The sequence below is a fragment of the Taeniopygia guttata genome, chromosome 31 (assembly GCF_048771995.1).
Source record: "Taeniopygia guttata chromosome 31, bTaeGut7.mat, whole genome shotgun sequence".
NCBI classification, from domain to species: Eukaryota; Metazoa; Chordata; class Aves; order Passeriformes; family Estrildidae; genus Taeniopygia; species Taeniopygia guttata.
Window position 1 is genome coordinate 3,527,472 of NC_133056.1, and position 18,874 is coordinate 3,546,345.

The 18,874-nt window shown below is 48.3% G+C and overlaps 1 protein-coding gene across 1 annotated transcript; it reads right to left on the reverse strand.

The window, feature by feature from the left end:
• Nucleotides 1-4,165: 4,165 nt before the first annotated feature.
• Nucleotides 4,166-17,455, reverse strand: LOC140681055 (TOG array regulator of axonemal microtubules protein 2-like). The gene is made up of 9 exons (XM_072920255.1): nt 17,301-17,455; nt 15,507-15,612; nt 14,542-14,777; nt 12,886-13,038; nt 11,583-11,700; nt 9,088-9,318; nt 7,714-7,930; nt 6,555-6,641; nt 4,166-4,401 (listed from the first exon to the last, which is right to left on the reverse strand). The coding sequence occupies exons 1-9, from the start codon at nt 17,453-17,455 to the stop codon at nt 4,166-4,168; spliced, it is 1,539 nt and encodes a 512-aa protein (XP_072776356.1).
• Between the last annotated feature and the right edge of the window lie 1,419 nt (nt 17,456-18,874).

Here is an 18,874-nt window from a genome sequence, read left to right on the forward strand (position 1 = left end):
TTTATCCTTGCCCTCACTGTCCTTGTCTCACACACACACAGGGACAGTTCCCGGTTCATTTCTGATTTGATTGCCTGGATTCTGTTAAGTTTTGTGGTTGCTTTGTTTCCTTGGTGTGACTGAAGTGTCCAGTCAGGAGCAGAGTGCCTCTTTGTGGTGCTGTTGCTTAATATTAAATCTGTTTTTTGCTGCTCCCTTGCCAGGGATTTTTTCAGCGCTCTCAAGGCCTCGTTGGTAACAGGGTGAAGGGGCCCTGGCCCAGACTCTGGCCCTGGGGGACACGGGGACGCTGCCGGGGGTTCCCTGTCCCCCTGTCCCACCCCCCATGGCCCCAGACCCCGTCCCCATGTCAGGGTCTGGGGTCGATCTCGTGGAACATCCTCTGGGGGAGGCTGCGGCGCTGGGGGCGGGGGGACACGGGGGGACAGGGGACCCCACTGTGCATGAGCAGTGTTGGACTTCTCTGGGGGAAAGTGGGAGGGGGCTGGGGCAGAGTGACCTCCCCAGTGACATCACACAGCCCCAGTGAAGTCACACACCTGGCCTGTGATGTCACACAGCCATCTCTGTGACGTCTCACTGTCCCTGTGATGTCACACAGCCATCTCTGTGATTTCACCCTCTCATGCCATACAGCAGTGCTGTGATGTCACAGAAAACCGTGATGTCACAATGTCATCCTGTGCTGTCACAGTCTGTTCTGTGATGCTACACTGTCCCTGTGATGTTACACAGCCACCTGGTGATCTCACAACCCTCTCTCTGATGCCACAGAGCCACTCTCTATGATGGCAAAATCTGCTCTATAGCCTCACACCCAACTCTGCGATATCACAGCCAGCTCTGTGGTTTCACAACCCCCTCAAAGATGTCACAAAACCCTCCCTGTGATGTCATACTGCCACTCTGTAATGTCACAGCATACACTTTGACCTCACAGCCTGCTCTATGATGTCATATAGCCATGCCATGATGTCACAGCCTGCTCTGTGATGTCACTCAGTCCCCTCTATCATGCCACAGCTGCTCAATGACCTCACACAACACACTCTGTGATGTCATAGCCCAATCTGTGACCTCTCAGAACCCACTCTGTGTTGTCACACAGCCCCTTTCTGACATCACAGCTGCTCTGTGCCTCTGTGACACAGCCACAGAGGTGCTGCTGTGACACAGCCCGCTCTGGGACATCCCACAGCCCCTGCCGGTGCTGAGCCCCTGTGAGCCCTGTCTGTGCCCTGCTCGTGTCTCTGGGATGCCCTGGCAGTGCCCCAGCCCTGCTGGGCTGTGCACAGGAGCTGCTCCTGGCCAGAGCTGTCTCTGTGCAGCACTGCCCTTGCCAGGAGCTGCCTCTGGGCCAGGAGCCCGGCCCAGCTCAGCAGCACAGACACAGCACAAGGACTTTAATGACCCTCTGGGGCTGTGGTGCTGTTTGCATCAGACCCAGTCCCTCAGACTGTGCTCAAAGAACTTCTCAAGAACTCCAAGTCAATTTCAAAGTCCAAACTTTCTTTAATTTTAATGGGTCCCACCAAAGGACACAAGTCATGTGAAAGTGTCCCCAGGTTCCAGTTTGAGCAGAACACTGGAGGCACTGATGACAGATGAGGACAAGCAAGGGAAAGGTGTCTCTGGTGCTGAGCAAACTTGGATGTGTTTCAGGAATGCAAAGGGCACAGGCTTGAGCCTCAGCCCCTGGCAAGGCAGATCCTGTCCCTCCCTCATTGCTCAGGGCTCTTCCCGGGATGGGCACTGGGATGTGGGGATGTGCCATGCCAAGGGCAGGACCATGGGGCGGCCCCTGCCAGGCTGCTGAGCAGGGACAAGGAGGCAATGAGGCCCCAGGGCTGCAAGGGTCACTTGTCCCCTCGTGGCCTCAGGCCCAGGGCCAGCAGCCATGGCCAAAGTGCTGCACAGGTTGGCTCTGTCAGGGCCTTGCAGCTGCTGCACATCCCTGTGCCCTCTGCAGCCCAGGCTGTCCCACGGTGTCCCTGCCCTGCGCCTCTGTCCCTGCAGGCTGTCCTCATCCCCCGGCTGCCCCACCTCGCTGGCCCTTCCTTTGCTGACAGCTCTGCCTCCTGCCTGCCCCTGCCTGGCCACACAAAGGCTTGGCCTTGATACCAACAGGGTTAATTCTATTTTTATAGTGCCTGTGAACTTTTAACACAGGAACAAAGCATGCAGGAGCTGCTTTTCCAGCAAGGACGGTTGGAAGTGTAGAAGACATCTGGCTCAAGAATGCAGTTATAGAAAATGCAAGGACTGAACCTGGGAACTTGGGGTGGGTTTTATGGAAATGGGTAAATTGTAATACACATTTAGCGACTGTGTATAAGCAGCACACTGGTAGAGTTACATGTCCACATAAGGTTAGGAGTTATCCCTCACTGTTGAAGACCACCCTAGGTCACGGGGCGGCTTTGTGTGGTGGAAAAATCTCTCCTCCAAGCTGTGCTTCCGAAGAAAGGCTCAGCAGTCTCTTGTTGTTCGGTCTCAAGGTAGTTTATTGCAAGTTATCTAAAAGATTTTCTTCTCGGGCTGCTGCGGTTTGCTCAGCAGCCCAGGCAGAGGCACACACACACCCTGACATCCTCTCTGTCCCCTGACTTCTCTCCCCCAGCCCAGGGCTGCTGCTGTCTTTTATATGGTACACTACATATTACGTGTTTACAGTTTTTCCCCAATACCTATTACCTATATTAAATGGTGCTTTTCTGCTCTACACCAATCTGTGAGTGCCAACATCACCAAAAACATGGAGGTGAGGAAGAAAGAGGGAGGACAGGACAGGTCTAGATCCCTCCATCTTAAAACTTCTGACCCCCATGTACAAAATAGAAACCCCCCTGTACAGGTGTTATAACGCCTCTGTACAGCACTCAAAAATTCTTCCCTCTACTTTGTAACTACTTCTACTATAATATCTAAACTTTTGTGACTTCTTGTTCCACCTGCAAAGTTGGTAAATCATTCCATGGCTCAAACTCAAAATCACAGCTGTTTCCAGCTGCCTGCCAGGGTCTCAAATGCTTCTGACCAGGGCTTGGAACCTCCAAAAATGTCTGAGGGACATTTTGAGTTCCAACAGGAAAGGATGTGGTGAGACACTGGCACATTGAGTGAGCTGCACTCCCATAATCTCTACGCTAGCAGGTCCTGGTCTCACATTCTCCTCTTGCTTTATTTAAATTTTATTATTTATTTGCTTTTTTTTTTGTTATTAAAATAAAATATATACAATTAAAAATATGTAATCAAAATTTCAAGATACAATCAAAACACATTTATTCAAAACTACATCTAAAGATCAGAACATATGTACATCTGTAGCTATGAAGACTGAAGCATAAATCCTATTCTTTAAACACTCTTCAGGCAGGCAACAGCTTCTTCCTGAGCTTGGAGGAAAGAGATTTCTTCTGGACAGGAGACAAGGACTTTGTGGGTAAAAGAACATTGGAAGTGTCAAGAGAAAACTCCTCAGTAAGACTGTGACCAGTCAGATCTGCAAAATGGAGACACAAAGTTTAACAGAGGCAGCAATGCAAACCTAAAGCATCTGGAGCTCTGTATTTCATGGGACACATTTCCTGCCAATTTCTAAACAGATGCACAGGGAAACGTGCTCCTGCCAGCAGACACTTGAGGCAGGCCAAGGGAAAACCCTGACCCACTTGCACAGGGCTGCCACAGGAACAGCCTGGCCTCTGGGCTGCCCTGGGACAGCAGGAGCCCAGAGCCCTGTGCTTCCCAGGAATGGCTCAGCTGCACATGCACCCTCCTGCTCCTCTCCCTGCCCCACGGCTGAGCAGCCCTACAGCTCCAGGGGCTCTGGCAGAGCACAGCTCATTGCAGGGGCACATGCAGGGCACAGCTGTTCCCTGGCAATGTGCACAGGCTCTCTGGGCTGCCACAGGACCCTTCCTCCCACCAGAGAGCGGCCCAGCTCCCCCCTCACCTCTGTGTGAGGCTGAGCCACGCTCAGCCTCCCCCTTGTCCTCAGTCTGGAGTTGTTTCAGGCCCCATGACTAGGATGGGCGATGGAGAGAGCGGGGGCAGATGCACACCCTTCCTTAGTATGTTGTCATTTTTGGCACAGCTAAAAAGGCAAATCTGGAGGTGTCCAACTCAGCACTTGGTCATCTCTCTGGAGAACATCTCACCTTCACCAGCCCAACATTTTGGACAGGTTTTCCTGCACGTGTGGAGGCTTGCTGGCAGCACACTTCTTCAGTTTGGTGCCCATCACCTCGTACAGGGCCAGGGCAAGCTCGGTGGCCACCGTGCGGACGTTGGCGCTTCGGACAGGCAGCGCCTTGTTCTCCAGGAAGGACCAGAGAACGGGCAGGGCGTCTTGCTCGACGACTTCAGGGCTCCTGGCATAAACCCACTCCACAAGCACTGCCGGGAGAGAGGCACAGCTTCTTACCCACCAGCCTCAATGCAAACAAGGATCTGCCTCTGCTTTTGCTTCTTGGAAGCCTCCCTGGCTAAGATCAGCAAAATAGCACACAGAGCCCCGTGATCCAGAAATGGGCAAAGCAGCTGATCATCCTTGAAACAGAACCACCAACCCCTCAGGACTAATTTCTCCAACCAGAGCCTTGTCCCTGTGGCAGACTTCGTACCTTTACTAAATTATTTAAGAATCTCTTTCTGCATGAACAATGAATGAAATGCCAAACTGCCTTTTATTTCCATTAAGAAGTTGTCTAAACCCACACTGAAGATTTGGAAATGCACCGTAGAGAGGAAATGGAGAGATTTCTAATAAAAGGGATGATTCCATTATTGTAACTTTGATGTCAAGTGCCAGATCTGGCTCTTCCCTTTGCTCAGTGGCACACAGCAAAGGGCAGTATTAGAACACACTTCAAAGCTCCAGCCCACCAGAGATGGCTGCTGCTTGACGGTTGGATTAGAAACGTCTTTGGCAGAATGCTTTTGTGGCTTCCAACAAAGACCTTTTTCAAACCTCAGGGTGTCTTAGATAATTACCCAGACCCCACCGACGGGGCATTTCAGCATCTCCACATTTTAAAATTACATTTTAATGCCATTTCCCCTCCCAATGTTAATGGCATTTTTTCTTAAAAATGCACACTGAAATAGGGACACAGAGAGAGAAAAGCGCTACACAGGGGACTGAAATGTAACAAAACCACAAGTGTTTTCTCATATTGTCTCTGAAATCTGCTCTCTGCTCATTTTCTAAACTCAACTATATCAAACACAGACAAAAATTTACTACCAATAGGCTCCTTGCATGGCAGATTGGGCTGAGAGATCAAAACCTGATATGCTCTGGAGACCATTCTTATTTTCTGATCAGGCAAAATGTTATCTAGTAGCCATTTCTTATTCTCTGGTGGAAGAGACTTCATTTTCTCTATACTGTTAATCCACCAGCAGTCATCAACATTGAAACAGCTCCTGAAAGTACCCAAACCCAATTCTACTAAGCAGGAAAAGGGTGATGGTACCCACTTTAAAATGGGAATTCATTTGAGTTTAAATGTAATTGAAGACATCAGTGAGTACTGAAGGTGAGGAACAGCTGTCTGTTCCTACTAAATCTCAGAGAGAACATCTGCTTTTTCTAAAGTAGTCCTGATTTATCGTTAACTCCTTAATTTGAAAAGGAGATCAAAATAACTGCCAAACTAAATTCCCTATTGCTGGAGATCTACTTTATTCAAATGCTCTTTAAAGGGCCTTTGACATTCCCAATCACTGCACATGCCCTTTTGAGATTCCTAATGAAGACACAAAGTGTATTAAACCTTGTGTTTAAAGATGTTGGCATAATTAGCAGTGCCATTAACCCAGCTAAAGCAAGGCTATCAATCGTCTTCTCTATATTGAGATTATAGTTTTTCCATTCCTTGCCTATTGCTGGCATAGCAAGCTCCTCTGAGGAATCCATTTTCAGCTGCCTTTGTAGCATTTTGGACAGTTCTGACACAGGAAGACCCTGTTTGCACAGCCTGAAATGCTCAGTCCAGTGCCACTTGGACAGCACAGCCAGGGAGCCTCAGCACTTTGCCTCTGCCCCTGTGCCCCCAAAGGCTGCCTTGCACTAAATCCATGCCTCTAATATGTCTGTTGACTTTTGACCTAAGCTGTGACCCCCGGGCTCTGCCCGGTTCAGCCTCAAAACTTTCCAAGAGAAAAACAAGAATTCTGTGAGGACAAAACATACTGATCCCCTGAAACAGCATTTGACACGGTTTTCCCTGAAAGATCACAGATGTCCCTGAGCTTCCAGGAGAGGAGCCAGCTGGGGTATTTTTAGCCCCTTCCTATCCTGGAGGTGGTTCTGAGCTGCCCCAGTGAGAGCTCAGCCCCCAGGCCCAGCGCCGCCCCCATCTCAGATGCTGCACAGCTCTGCAGCAGCCAGGGAAAACCTGCCAGAGACACCTGCCCTGGGCATTGGGCAGGAGCGACAAGCTCAGCACCTCCTGATGTGGAGGAGCTACTCTGCTGTCTGATCCCAGGCATTCCCTGTAAATGCTCCCTGGGAAGACCTCTTGGCTTCCAAGGGGAGGCCGTACCTGTGATACGCTCCGCGACATCCAGCAGAGCTTGGCCACTCAGTTGGCTCCATTGGTAGCTGAACTCTTTCAGCAGGGATACTTTATCTACAAGTGAAACACATGGTTCTGCTCACTCTTCTGAGGTCATAGCAGGAAGGACAGTGGGGAGGGAAAGGGCAGGGGCAACCCCATTTTATAAACTAAAGTACATTTCTGCTGACTTTTGAATCCTTTTCTTCTTTCCTTCCAGCCTACTTGGCAGGGCTTTAAATTCCAAAAGAAAAGCTCTCCTTTCACATTTGTAAATTCAAACTTGTCTGCTGTACCAGGAGCTATGTTCAAACATTTCTCATCAGGGACCTCAAGAGTTCAGTCACATGTAAGCAGTGAAAAGGTTTTGCATCCCAGAGCAAAAAGGAAGAACCCCATCCTTGGGACACAGAAAGGCACTGAGTCAGGCAGTTCCTGAGTTCACAGAGCAGCTGAGGAAGAGAAAGTAGAAACTCCCTTTCAAGAGCTGCCTCTTCAACACTTTTTTTTCCAGGCATATTTCCCCAGTGCATCATTTTCAGAGCTGACATAAATCTGCATGGCAAAGGAATTTAGAGCAGCCCTTGCCTATATAGTTATTCACTCTAGCCGTCTTGCTCCATGCAAAACAACATGTGGAACAAGGCTGGGCTTACACCTCTTTGTTATAAAGAAATGAACTTGGTGAATCTTAAGTTCCCCTCTGAAATAGAAGACAAAGAAGAAAAGTGGAAAATAGGCAGCTAATGCCTACAATGCAGAGCCTTCCAGGTGGCTGCTCTGCAGAAGCTCTGATGGGTCAGTGTCCCTTCATGCCAACAGCAAAGCTATTCATTTGGGAAGTCAAACGGGGCCCAAGCAAACTCAAAAACCCCTTTTGCCTCTGAATTGTAGCAAAGCTGTAGTCCGGGACTCGCTCTTCAGACAAACAGCGCAGAGCCAAGGGCTCCTGGGACTTGTGGGAAATGCTGATCACATTCAAGTCTGTTGGAAGACTGGTGCATAAGGGCTGCACCTCCAGAGCTTCTGGTGGGTGTCAGCTGGAGCGTTCCACAGTCAACAGCAGCTATCAAGGCACTCAGCATTCTCTTGTGTCGGAGAGACAGAGATGCAGTTGAGGAGAGTCCATGCCGGGGCTCAGCCTTACCTAAATGAGCAATGGATTCGTCCAGTGCTTTCACAACTGCGGCGCGAACCCTGGGATCCTTTGAGTTCAGGCTCTTTGTTATTCCTTCCACCAAACCAATGATCACTGGGTTCAAGGCATCTTTCAGGATCCCTGTGATTTCAGCCAGCACGTCCAGCGCCTTCTGCTTCACTTTTTTGTGGCTGTCAGATATTCTCAGGACAAAATAATCAAATATCTGTGAAGAGAACAAACAACATGAAAGCTGGATTAAAATGCCCTTGTTTGAAGAGTGGATGTAGCAGTTAGCAATGTAAAAGATGAAAGTGATCCTTTCTGTCAGGTCAGCACTTGTTTGCACAATGTCACTGTTTTCCTGCGGGCCACTCACTGGAATGGTGGCACAACCTCATGCTGGTTGAAAGATTTTCTTCTGTTTTTAAGAGGTTTGGTTGGGGACAGAATCGTTCCTATGGTATTTCTCTCCATCTATAAATCATTAAATCAATTCCATTTATTAATGCAAAAGACTACGTTTGCTTTAGAAGTATGGAAGCAGATGTTTACAATGTCTGGTTTTCTACACAGTTTCCTCAAGTACTGAGGGCAATGATGATTTTGCCTAAACTATGGCTGGAGGAGATCTAAGTTTTCTTTTGTTTGTCTCAGAACCAGGGTCTGGAGAAGTGCAGGGCTCTGATCAACTCTTCCAGGATCCAGACCATCTCTCTAAGTAACAGGTAGACTTCTGAAATTCAATCTGCTCTACAGCTCTCATTAGAGCAGGTTCAGTCCCTTGACAGCCCCATTATCAGGCACCTTTTCCTGGAAAAGGGGGAAAAGCAGCTGCTGGGAGGAGAAGGCAGAGATGTGTCCTTAGCTGTTTTCCTCCTTCTCCAAAGAAGGGTGAGCACTGTCTTTACCAAGAGGAATAGGAACAAGGATGCAAATGAGTAGCCAGAGTTGTGCCTGTACAAGACAAGATGGACTATATAGAAGTATTCTTTTTTAAAAAATGGGTTTAAACCAACCTAGCCTGATACTTCTCTTCCTATGCAAATCCTTTTTTGGTCTAGAGAATAATTGTCATGCTTTCAGTGGCTGCATTCCCTGCACTTAACCCAGCTGGAAATAGGAGAGAGCAGCAGTTAGACCAGCAGAAAATTGTGTCATCATCTGGTGATGAACAGCATCAATAGGCACCTGCCAGACAAATACAGCTGGACTGAAATAACTTGCCCTGAAGCCAGGACCTGAATTAAATTTGCCTGAGTAAGAGGGACCAGCGTGTCCCAAACAGCCAGAATGGAGTGTCAAGACACACTGAATTAACTTTACTGCTACAGGCTTAGGAAAGGAGCTAAAGGAAAGGAACAATGAAGATGCCCTACACACCTGGACAATGTTAGTGGAGATGAGCTGGGGGCTGCTTTTGCACAGGTCTTGGAGGAGTGCCACTCCTTCCATCCGTGTCTGAAAGCCCTTGGCTTTCAGGAGATTGTAAAGCCTCTGGAGCAGCTCCGTTTCTTCCACAGCTGGAGGCAACGTCACCTGGGCTTTTGCACCGTGTAGGAGGCGTCCATCAGAGGTAGATTTCACCCTGGCAAATAAAACCAAATTAGGAACCTGTTGGTGATAACACCTTCAGTTAATTGTGAGCAAAACATCTTGAGGAGCTTTCCTAATTATGTGATTTCAAGCTAGAAAATCATGAGGCTCTGACGAACAACGTGGGCCTCATGCCAATCACTACGGGAGACAATAGGCAAGTAACATTCTCGCCAGTCCTCACTCAGGAAAACCAAGGATGAGATGCATCTGATCTATCTTCAGATGGCTTCCAAGGCACACAGGTCACATTGCTTTGTGGAGAAAGAGAGATGCTACTTCCAAGTTCAAATGCCTCCTCATATGGGACGTGTGTGTCTTATAATAAGGAAAACTCATCACTCTGGAGAAGTGTCTCTACAACCTGGCACAACAATCTGGAAAAAATAGCTCAGATGCATCTGAACAGATGAACAGGGCCATATTTGAATGATTCAGAAAATCAGTAACAGAGATAAAAACAGAAGCCAGACATCCCAGAACTGCGCTCACATTTCATTTGCTTCCCTAGAGACTAGATGCACAGCTTAACAACCCCACTGGGAACAATTCTCCTGGATCAACCTGTCTCTTCCATGAGCATGGGAAGATGCTAGCTATGCCACTAAGGCATGTGGTCACTTTCCTGTCACCGCTGAGCATGACAGAGCTAACTAAATCCCCTCTGTTATCAGAGAACAGGTACAAGTAGCTCTGCAACTGCCAAGAAGAGACAGCAAGGACCAAATTCCTGTCTTGAATGCTGATTGCACAAGACGAAAAAAACAAACATGCTGTTCATCAAACAAATTATATGAAGGACAAGAATATCAAAACAAAAAGTCCACATTGAGACACCTGTTGACCAAAGTTGCTCAGGAATTGCCTTGCTACTTACTACTCAAACTTGATACTGTTTTAGTGTAAGAAAGCCATGATTCAGCCAGGCCAAACCACATGGATGAGAACTGCATCTTTGTGGTATGGCATCTTGCTTCTAGACTGGACCTTCTCATCAAAACACCCAAAAAGACTCCACTCAGATTAAAAAAAAACCCTGTTTGAATTTTGAAATTGTGTTCAGCATAATGCAGAGGTAGAAATTTTTTAGCATAGACCATTTGTAGGGAAAGGAAACAATCTGTGGAACTAGTCACTCTGCCAGAAAGATTTTCCTGAGGAAGAGACATGTAAAGCTTGTCATGTGCTTTGTCACATCTAACAGAAGTGCTCAGTACCGTTTAGCAGAAGACAATGTGGCCTGGGGCTTCTTCGAGCCATTGTTCCTCTTCTTCACCGGCTCCTTGACACATGGGCATTCACCCCTCTGGTTTTCCATCCCCTACAAAGATGCAGAGAAACCCCGTCAATCTTTAGAATATAAAATTGGAGATTCCCTGTTTAAAACACAAGTTGGAACCAGGATCACTGCTACCAAGGCTTAGGGAAACATATCCTAACTTACAGATGGAAACAGACCAGAGATTCAGTGATATCAACTCTTTGTTTTCAATAGCCCGAGGCAGGTGATGTGCGCTACCAGACTGAGCAGAAGTCTAAAATCCCAAATTCATTAGTCTTGAGCATAAATGGAAATAATGCAACAGGTAGGCAACGGGTTTTCTTAAAGGAAGCAACAGAAAAAATTGGACTCTTTGGGGGCTGGCCCACTGGGTTGGAAGTCAGTTTGGTTCAACACTCACTCTCCCTGGGCCTGCACAAAGGCACGCTCCCTTCTATAATGTCACTAAAAGAAATAAAATCCTCCCCTTAACAAACAAAGGATTTCCCACTGGATGCTGCTGAATTCACCAAGCTTCTTCCAGTTCCACAGGGCTTGACAGCAGGGCAGTATTCCCAAAAGACAGACAGTAATTGTAGTAACCAGGATTAACTTGGACATCTTTTGTAGATTTGGAAATTTTCTTGGTACTACTACTTCGGGTGTCTTTTGCAGAGACTCTGTTATCTTCAGAAGCACTATTCTCACTTAATTGCTTTCCTGGGGGCAGAGTAGGGAGACTGCAGCGGGGGGCTTACGCTTAAATATAAATCCATTTTCTCCTCTTTCCCTTTCCTCTTTGTGACCGATATTTAAAATATTCAAAACCCCACTTTTTCCCTAATAATATCAGTTCCTTTGTGGTCTGCAGATGAACAGGCTGAGGATTAACAGCTCATTGCCCGGAGCAAAATGATTCAGCACAAGAGGAATGACATAAAGACAGATTGGCTGTGTTTGATCTCATATTAGCAGTGGCAATACTTGCACAAAGGAGACATTTCTCCTGCCAAGCACTTACTTTCTTCTTAATTCTTGTCAGAATATCTTCCAGATCATAGGTGGAAAGAAATTGTTCCAAAAGCCTTTGAAATTTTTGATGATTGAGCAACAGCTTCACCATCTCCTGTCCATAATGCCTAAGGAAGGATGAAAGGAATGACAGAAGGAAGGGAGGGAGGAAGGGAGGACACAAAGGAAAAGTGAATAAACAAAGGAAGAATGTTAACAGTAGAGGCTGATACCTTAAACTCAACAGGTGCAATCCTTGCATGAGAAGGCATTACCTACTCAGCAAAGAGGGAGATGTACTTCCTCTTGACACTGCACAGTGCTGTCAGCTGAGCACAAGAGGCAAGAGAAGGTGGAGCAGCAGAAAAATACCATTTCCCTCTGAAACTGTGGGTGTGCTTCTGTGGGATCAAAGATCCCAGGGAACAAGCAAAACACATCTGCTGTGTTGTCAGAGCCTATTAGCAGTGTCCTGCTGCCATTGCACAATAATTTGCCCTTCTTTAACTGGGAGGGAAGCCAGGACAAAACACCTCATGCATCCTATTGATTATTCTATGCTATATGTATGCACAGGGACAGCTAGTTGCTCTGGTGTTCTTGGCAGCTATTAATGGGAATTTCACCATCCAAGTAAGAGGATTTTGGTGGTTTGGGTTGATTTTGTCACTAGGAAACCACAATTTTCTTGCAAAAGAAATCTGGAGGTCACTGAGCCACAGATAACAGCATTGTAGAAATCTGCAGAACAGGTTTAGAATGACTGAATATGTTGGCTAAAGACCTCTGAAATATTTCTAGGAAAGTCTTAAGTTAATGAGAAACAGATGTTTGGGATCCTTCAGTGATGACCATTAGTCAACACTTTGGCTTTGTGTTGTGCACCTAAGGCCAAACAAAACTGTTGGACTGGCTACTCTGAGCTCTTTGGATCTCAGTAAAGAATCCTTCAAGCCACAGGAAGTTGGCAATGCTCCTTTTTGCTGGCCAACCTCAGGTTACCCACTACAGTCATTTCCCAGGCAGCCCAGAGCAGTGGGCACAGCACCAAGGCTCACTGAACTCAAGAAGCGTTTGCACAATGATCTCAAGCACATGGAGTGACTCTTGGAGTGTCCTGCACGTAGCCAGGAGATGGACTTGATGACCCTGATGGGTCCCTTCCAACTCAGCATATTCCATGATGCTCTGACCCTTATTCACACAGTGTGGCAACTTCTATTTCCTTTAGTTCCCACTCTTTTGTGGTTTTACCTTTATAGCCAGACACAAAAAGATTTTCCGCTTTTAGGAGGTGAAATGAAGATCATTACCTTGTGTCCTGGTGACAGTCCTGAGCAAGCTTCCCTGCCACGTGTGCCAGCCTCTCAGCCCTGGCTGTGCCTGCCAGCTTCGTGACTCCAATTCTCTGCACCAAGGACAGGAGGAGTTTGGCCGAGCACTTCCGCACCTGGGCATGGCGGCTCCTGGGAAGAAGAGAGCAAACCCTGGGCACAGGGAGAAGGAGCAAGAGCAGCACAGGCCTTGGCCAGAGCCTGCTCCCTGTCCTTGCTGGGGGAAGGAGGCCTGGCTTCTCCCTGCAACTTGAGACACCTGTAGAAGGTTCTGTCCTCAGGTAAACACAACGTTAGCATTGTACAGAAGGACTGCCTGCAAGGAAGAGGGAGGAATTCAGTCTCCCTGCACCATCTGATACTCCATTTCTTTCACAGTATTTACTCTGAGAAAGATTAAAGAAATAGATTACATATGAATTATTTAGAAATGAAGGACAATTCTGACCCATCAGAGGGCACCCACTACACAGAGCTGCAGCAGGATTGAGGCTCTTTCCACCCGGTTGTCCCCAAATCTGCAGACCTTTGGGAAAAAACAAATGCAGGGAAAACATGTTGTGGGCTGTCAAGTTGCAGAATATCCAGCAATGCAGCCTGTTTCTTCTGTGAGGCTTGGCAAGGGAAACATCTGAATGTTTTACCCTATTCCAAAGCTGAGGAAAGGGTGGCAGGCAGTTTAGCCAGGTTGTCTTGTTCTAGAGAAAGTGTCTCTTGGCAACTATCAGCCCAGCACCAACACTTAAGGCAGCATTTGCTTCAACTGTCCCACGGCAGTTGGCCTGTGAAGGTGCCTTTAAAGTGATTCATCATGTCAAGGCTAAAATGAAACACCAATTTGAATAGAAAGTAGAGTTCTATGGCCAGGACAGTCATACAAGACTCCTTTTGTATGGAGTGCAGGCTTTGCCACACCCAGCAGATTCTCCCCCATGTGCTCCTCGCCTCAGCAAGTACCCTCCTTATTTCTCCAGGTAATGGCATCATGAGGAGACATGGTTTTCCCAGGGCCTCTGTGGTTAGGGCTGTGAAATATCAAACACCACTGACAGCTGCAATTGCAATTGTCCCTCTTCCCACAAAAGCACAAGGCTCTATCCTTAGCCTTTGCAGGCACTTTCACTTCCCCAGCAGTCACCACCTCTAGGAAAATCTGACAGACTGCGAGAGCTCCAGGAAGCAGCAGGAAGCTGAGTCAGAGGTGCTTTAGTCTGGGTATCAGGAGAAAGGTTTTGCACCCAGAGGGTGGTTGGGAACTGGAACAGGCTCCCCAGGGCAGTGGTCACAGCACCAAGCCTGACAGAGTTGAAGAAGCACTTGGACAACTATCTCAGGCGCTTGGTGTGACCCTTGGGCTGTTCTGTGCAAGGCCAGGAGCTGGACTCAATGGTCCTGATGGGCCCCTTCCAGCTGTCCATATTCTACCCTTCTGTGATTCTGAGAACTAATAGGCTGCAGGAGGGCAGAAACAGGTTACAAGAGGAAAGAAATGAGGTTGATCGGAGAATCAAGCCCCTGAATTCACAGAAGATGCAGGATACAGGACCCTTCCCTCCCACCATTCCCATTCTCTCATCCCTTCCCCCTCCCACACGCTAGAAGGTGAAGAATATCACTAAAAGAGCAAGAACCTACTTGACTCCTATGTCCATGAGAGCAGCCATTGCTCGTGCAGGAGTCACATTCTCCACCATGATCCCCAGGGCCTGACAGGCTGCTTTCTGAACAAATTCTGGGGAGTTCCACACCATCTGGAGAAGGACCCGAGCAGCCTCATCCACTTCAGAGTCCATGTCCTTCTTCAAGGTCGCAAAGAACTCTCCCAGAGTGACGATTGCAGAGTAGGACACCTTGGAATGGAGGTTGGTCACCTGGGGAAGTCATGAGGGGAAACATAAGAATCACCTTTAAAAGAAAACCACTTGCCTTCAAAAGAAGTCCCAGGAAATGACAACATCCCACTGTGTCCAGAGGAACATAAAAGTACAATAAGGGCAGAAGAGCACAACACGGAAAAGCACTTACTCTGGCACCAATTTCTGGCCTCAGACCTGCATACTGCAGGCCTAAAAAAAAAATTTCGCTAAAGTGTTCTACTTCACCCTTCTAAAATGTCTATGGCTTCGATTTTAGGCCCTTTTACTAGAAAACTGAAGCAAGGGCTGCTTTCAAATCATAAAGGCACAAGTCATAAAGATAAAAGAGTCAGGTCCTCCAGCTCAAAAAAGCAACACCAGCAGTTGAAGCACTCAGCCAGGAAACAGAAAACACAGGCACACACCTACAGACTAATTTGCTGAATTACAGCTTGGGCAGAGACTGGGACTCTGACAAAAAACGTCATTAGTGCCTCCATTTCTGCATTTGCACATTGCATTGTAAAGGCACCTCACTCAAAGACGAGTGTCAGATACCCAACCTAACAGTAAATACAGTTCCATGTACACACAGATCCTAAGATAGCTGGCAGACATTAGAAACAGAAGGTCTAAAACCAGAAATGAAGGCAGACCCTGAGCACACATGGAGATGAAGAAGCACATACCTACTCTACACACCATGTCTGAAGCATGGGGGACAATTCAGAACAATGTTCTCACCTCGCTGGTAACTGCCAAGCAAACGTCACAAAGTCTACAGAGCAGGACCTCTGAATGGGACCAGGCCAGGTGTTTGATGTTGAAGAGTCCCTTCTCCTTCAGCTCCCTGAAAGGCAAAAGATTGATTTTTCTCTCCACCAAGGCAGCACCCTCTGAAATGACCAGGCTGGCAGCTCAGTCGAACAATGGGAGGTGCTTTTCAAGGAGTACTTCACGAAATCATGGAACGCGCAGCCACAGGATAGTGTGGCTGTCAAAAGCATACACAGATCCAAGAGGCAAGTAGAGGCGTTTCAGAGTCTTCATCTGTGGCCATTTAAGAAGACAGCTTTCTGAAATCTCTGGCACATGATGCCCCTCTGTCACTGCTTCCTAGAAGCTGTGAGACCGGACCATGCTGCTGTTTCTTGTCACCTCCCTGTACCTGTCCCTGAGACACAGTTCCATGGGGCTGTTCCTGGGACATTTTCCTTCTTTGTCAGCCCCAGCAGGCAGTTCCGCAGGGGGAGTCTGAACTGGCACTCTGGAGCTGAGTTTCCACTCTGCAATCTAGGCCTCTGTGTCACCCCCTCCACTCCACCTCACACGTTCCTCAAAAAAGCAGCAGGATGTCCCAGAAGATACCACCCCTGGGCAAGAACTGTTGAAACTCTGGCTTTTCCCAAAACCCCCTACCTAAAACAACCCCCACAACAGCAACATGTTATTTAAAAGGTGCAAACAACTCTGTCTCCCAGCACTTGCTTTGCGCAGGCCCTCACCTATAGGAAGGTCTGTGAGGCATCAGGGCTGCAGCACAGGGCTGGTGACAGATCCCACAGACACCCCTGAGTGTCATCCTGACCCCCCACACCTGCAGGAGCTCTCTGCACCTCTCAGGGCACCAAAGAGAAATGGGGAAGAGAAAGCAGAAGAGAAAGGGCAAAACAAAGGAGACTGCACGAGGAGATACATCATGGCAGATTTTTCATGCTTATCCCAGTGTGAATGGAGTCCTTAACCCTGTGTGAATGGAGTCCTTAAGCCTGTGTGAATGAAGCATCCACCAGAGAGTGATCAAAAAGACATCAAAAGGAAAACCAATATGACCTATCATTTGGAGGGTTATCACCTCTGGGCCTCCTTCTGCCTGTGTATAATTTCAAGACACGTGGTGAGTATTGACAAAACATCTCAGGCCCATATGAAGCAGTGAGAAGGAAAAAGTAGAATTCAAAAGTACAAGATTCTTAGAGGATTTTATTTCTTTTTCCTTCTCTTCTGCCATGAGCCCTTCAGGAGTAATGACAGGCTGAGGGACTTGAAAGCACAACTCCCTGGAGGAACTCCCCAGAGCTGCTTCTGGGACTGCCATGCAGGAGGTCACAGGGAGACCCTGTCACCTGCCATTGCTGGCAGCAGTGGGAGCAGAGAGGAATCTTACTCAGTCCCACTGGGCCAGTGGCCCACGGCACCCAAATCTCCACACTCAGAACTTCTGTCATCCTGCTCTGCCTTCAGCCAGCAAATCATCTCATTCCAGAGCTTTCTCTCTACCCTCAAGGTTGCCTTTGCAGCCCCATGGAGCAGCAGGCAAATGGAGGAAACAGCACAGACCTGCTGCAGCTGGAGCACTGCTGCAGAGCAAGGCCGAGAAAAGGCTGCTCTCAAATCTTTATCCTCTCACTGCTCTGCAATGGTTTTACCAGTGCCCTTTGGCACTCTGGGCTCTCGGGGCTCAGAGGCACCAGCAAGACTCACTTCTAACCAGCCTTAAGGCTAAGAGGGACACAGAGTGAACGGGGCCTTTCTTACCAGTCATCGCTGCCGAGCAAGGACAGTGCCTCCTGCAAGGACTGCTGTGGGTCTGCAGAGGCCGTGTCCTTCTGCACAGTCCCACGGCGTGGCTGCTCTCGGCGCTGGGCACCAGCGGCCATCTCCGAGGTCACTGTAAGGACAGGGTCGGCCATGGGCGCTGCAGCCCCGGGCGGGGCACCCCGCCATGGAGCGGCCTGCAGCCATCTCCCAGCCAGGGCTCCACGGGCACACACGGGCACTGGGGCAGAGGCTTCCCTGCTGTCGGGCACCTTGGGCTCCTTGCTTTCCCCCAGCCTCCCCGGCTGGGCACAGCTCCAGGCTAAACCTGCCCATGGCCCCGCAGCGCCAGCTCCGAGTGCCACAGGTGCCACAGCCAGCGGCAGTTCCTGCGGCCGCAGAGCTCCCGCTCCCTGCCAGACAGGGCCGGCAGCAGGACTGGCCGGCCAGGAGGGAGCCCCTCAGGTGCCTCTCTTGTCTCAGCGCCCTGATTTCCCCCAGCCCTGAGGATGGGGCACTCTGCAACTCCCTGAGGAGAGACCTGCAGCTGCCTGGCCACAGCACCGAGCCAAGCCTGAACAACCCAGCCCTGCTGGGCCCGGCTCAATCCCCACGGAGCAGCTTCCAGGGAACAGCCACACCTGACCCTTCCCACTGACAGCGCCTCTGCGTCCACTGACCTCAAATATCCTAGACAGCAGGCAGCTGAGTGCACATACATTTTAGCCTGCTATTGCGAAGGGATTACTTTATGGATTTTGTTCTTTCCAAGCATCATGAATCTTTACTCTTTCAGAGCTACACACTGGCTGTATTTAAAAGATGCTGAGGTGAAATTTATTTGCCATCTAATGGACGTGTTTGCAAACTCAGCAGTTTCTAAGCTTTCTCTTGTGGAAAAATGCAATTTCCAGGCTAGACAGTTGATAAAAAAAACCTTCCAAATGCACTCTGAGGATAAGAATATTCAAATACAGATCCACATTGCTGGCAGAAGAACTCTCTTGTTAATCAGTTGACCTGGGTTTGCCTTAATTGAATTTTTTTGAAGGAAATTTACAAGGTGTGAGAAAAATCAGATGATAAATGCATTTCTCATGAAACCCATTTATCATCAAAAGCACTGCCAATCAAAAATTTCATGTTGTGCACTCAAAATCTCATTTTCTAATGTGTAGATGAAAACATTTGCACTGTCTAAAATGATGGAGTATATTCTGTGCAATATTCTGTGGGATATTGCGCGGAATCCAGATGAACTGCTCTAGACCCCATAGGGTTTTTGTGCTCCCTTGCATGTTCTCACAATGTATGGAGGAATGATAATATCAAAAATATTCAGACGGGAGCTAGTCCGGATGTCACTGAGGTACCCCAGCCACTGACACCAGTGATGGCACTGCAGAAGTATGTAGACACACACATCTAGATTCACTATGGATAGAGAGCCACGTCAGACTAGTTCTGGTCAATCCTGAACATGGAAGCACCATCACTAGAAAAGAGCATTCCAAGTATCATTCCTAGCTTCCTTCTTATCTCACCCTACTTGGGATCACAGCACAGGCAGGCTA

Excerpts from the sequence above, each read along its gene's own strand:
- LOC140681055 (XM_072920255.1), bottom strand. The coding sequence starts at position 17,455 with ATGGCCGACCCTGTCCTTACAGTGACCTCGGAGATGGCCGCTGGTGCC. Across the intron at positions 14,778-15,506 it reads GCTTGGCAGTTACCAGCGAG|GTGACCAACCTCCATTCCAA; the intron begins GTGAGAACATTG and ends TGACTTCCCCAG. Across the intron at positions 4,402-6,554 it reads TGTCGCGGAGCGTATCACAG|TGCTTGTGGAGTGGGTTTAT; the intron begins GTACGGCCTCCC and ends CTCTCCCGGCAG.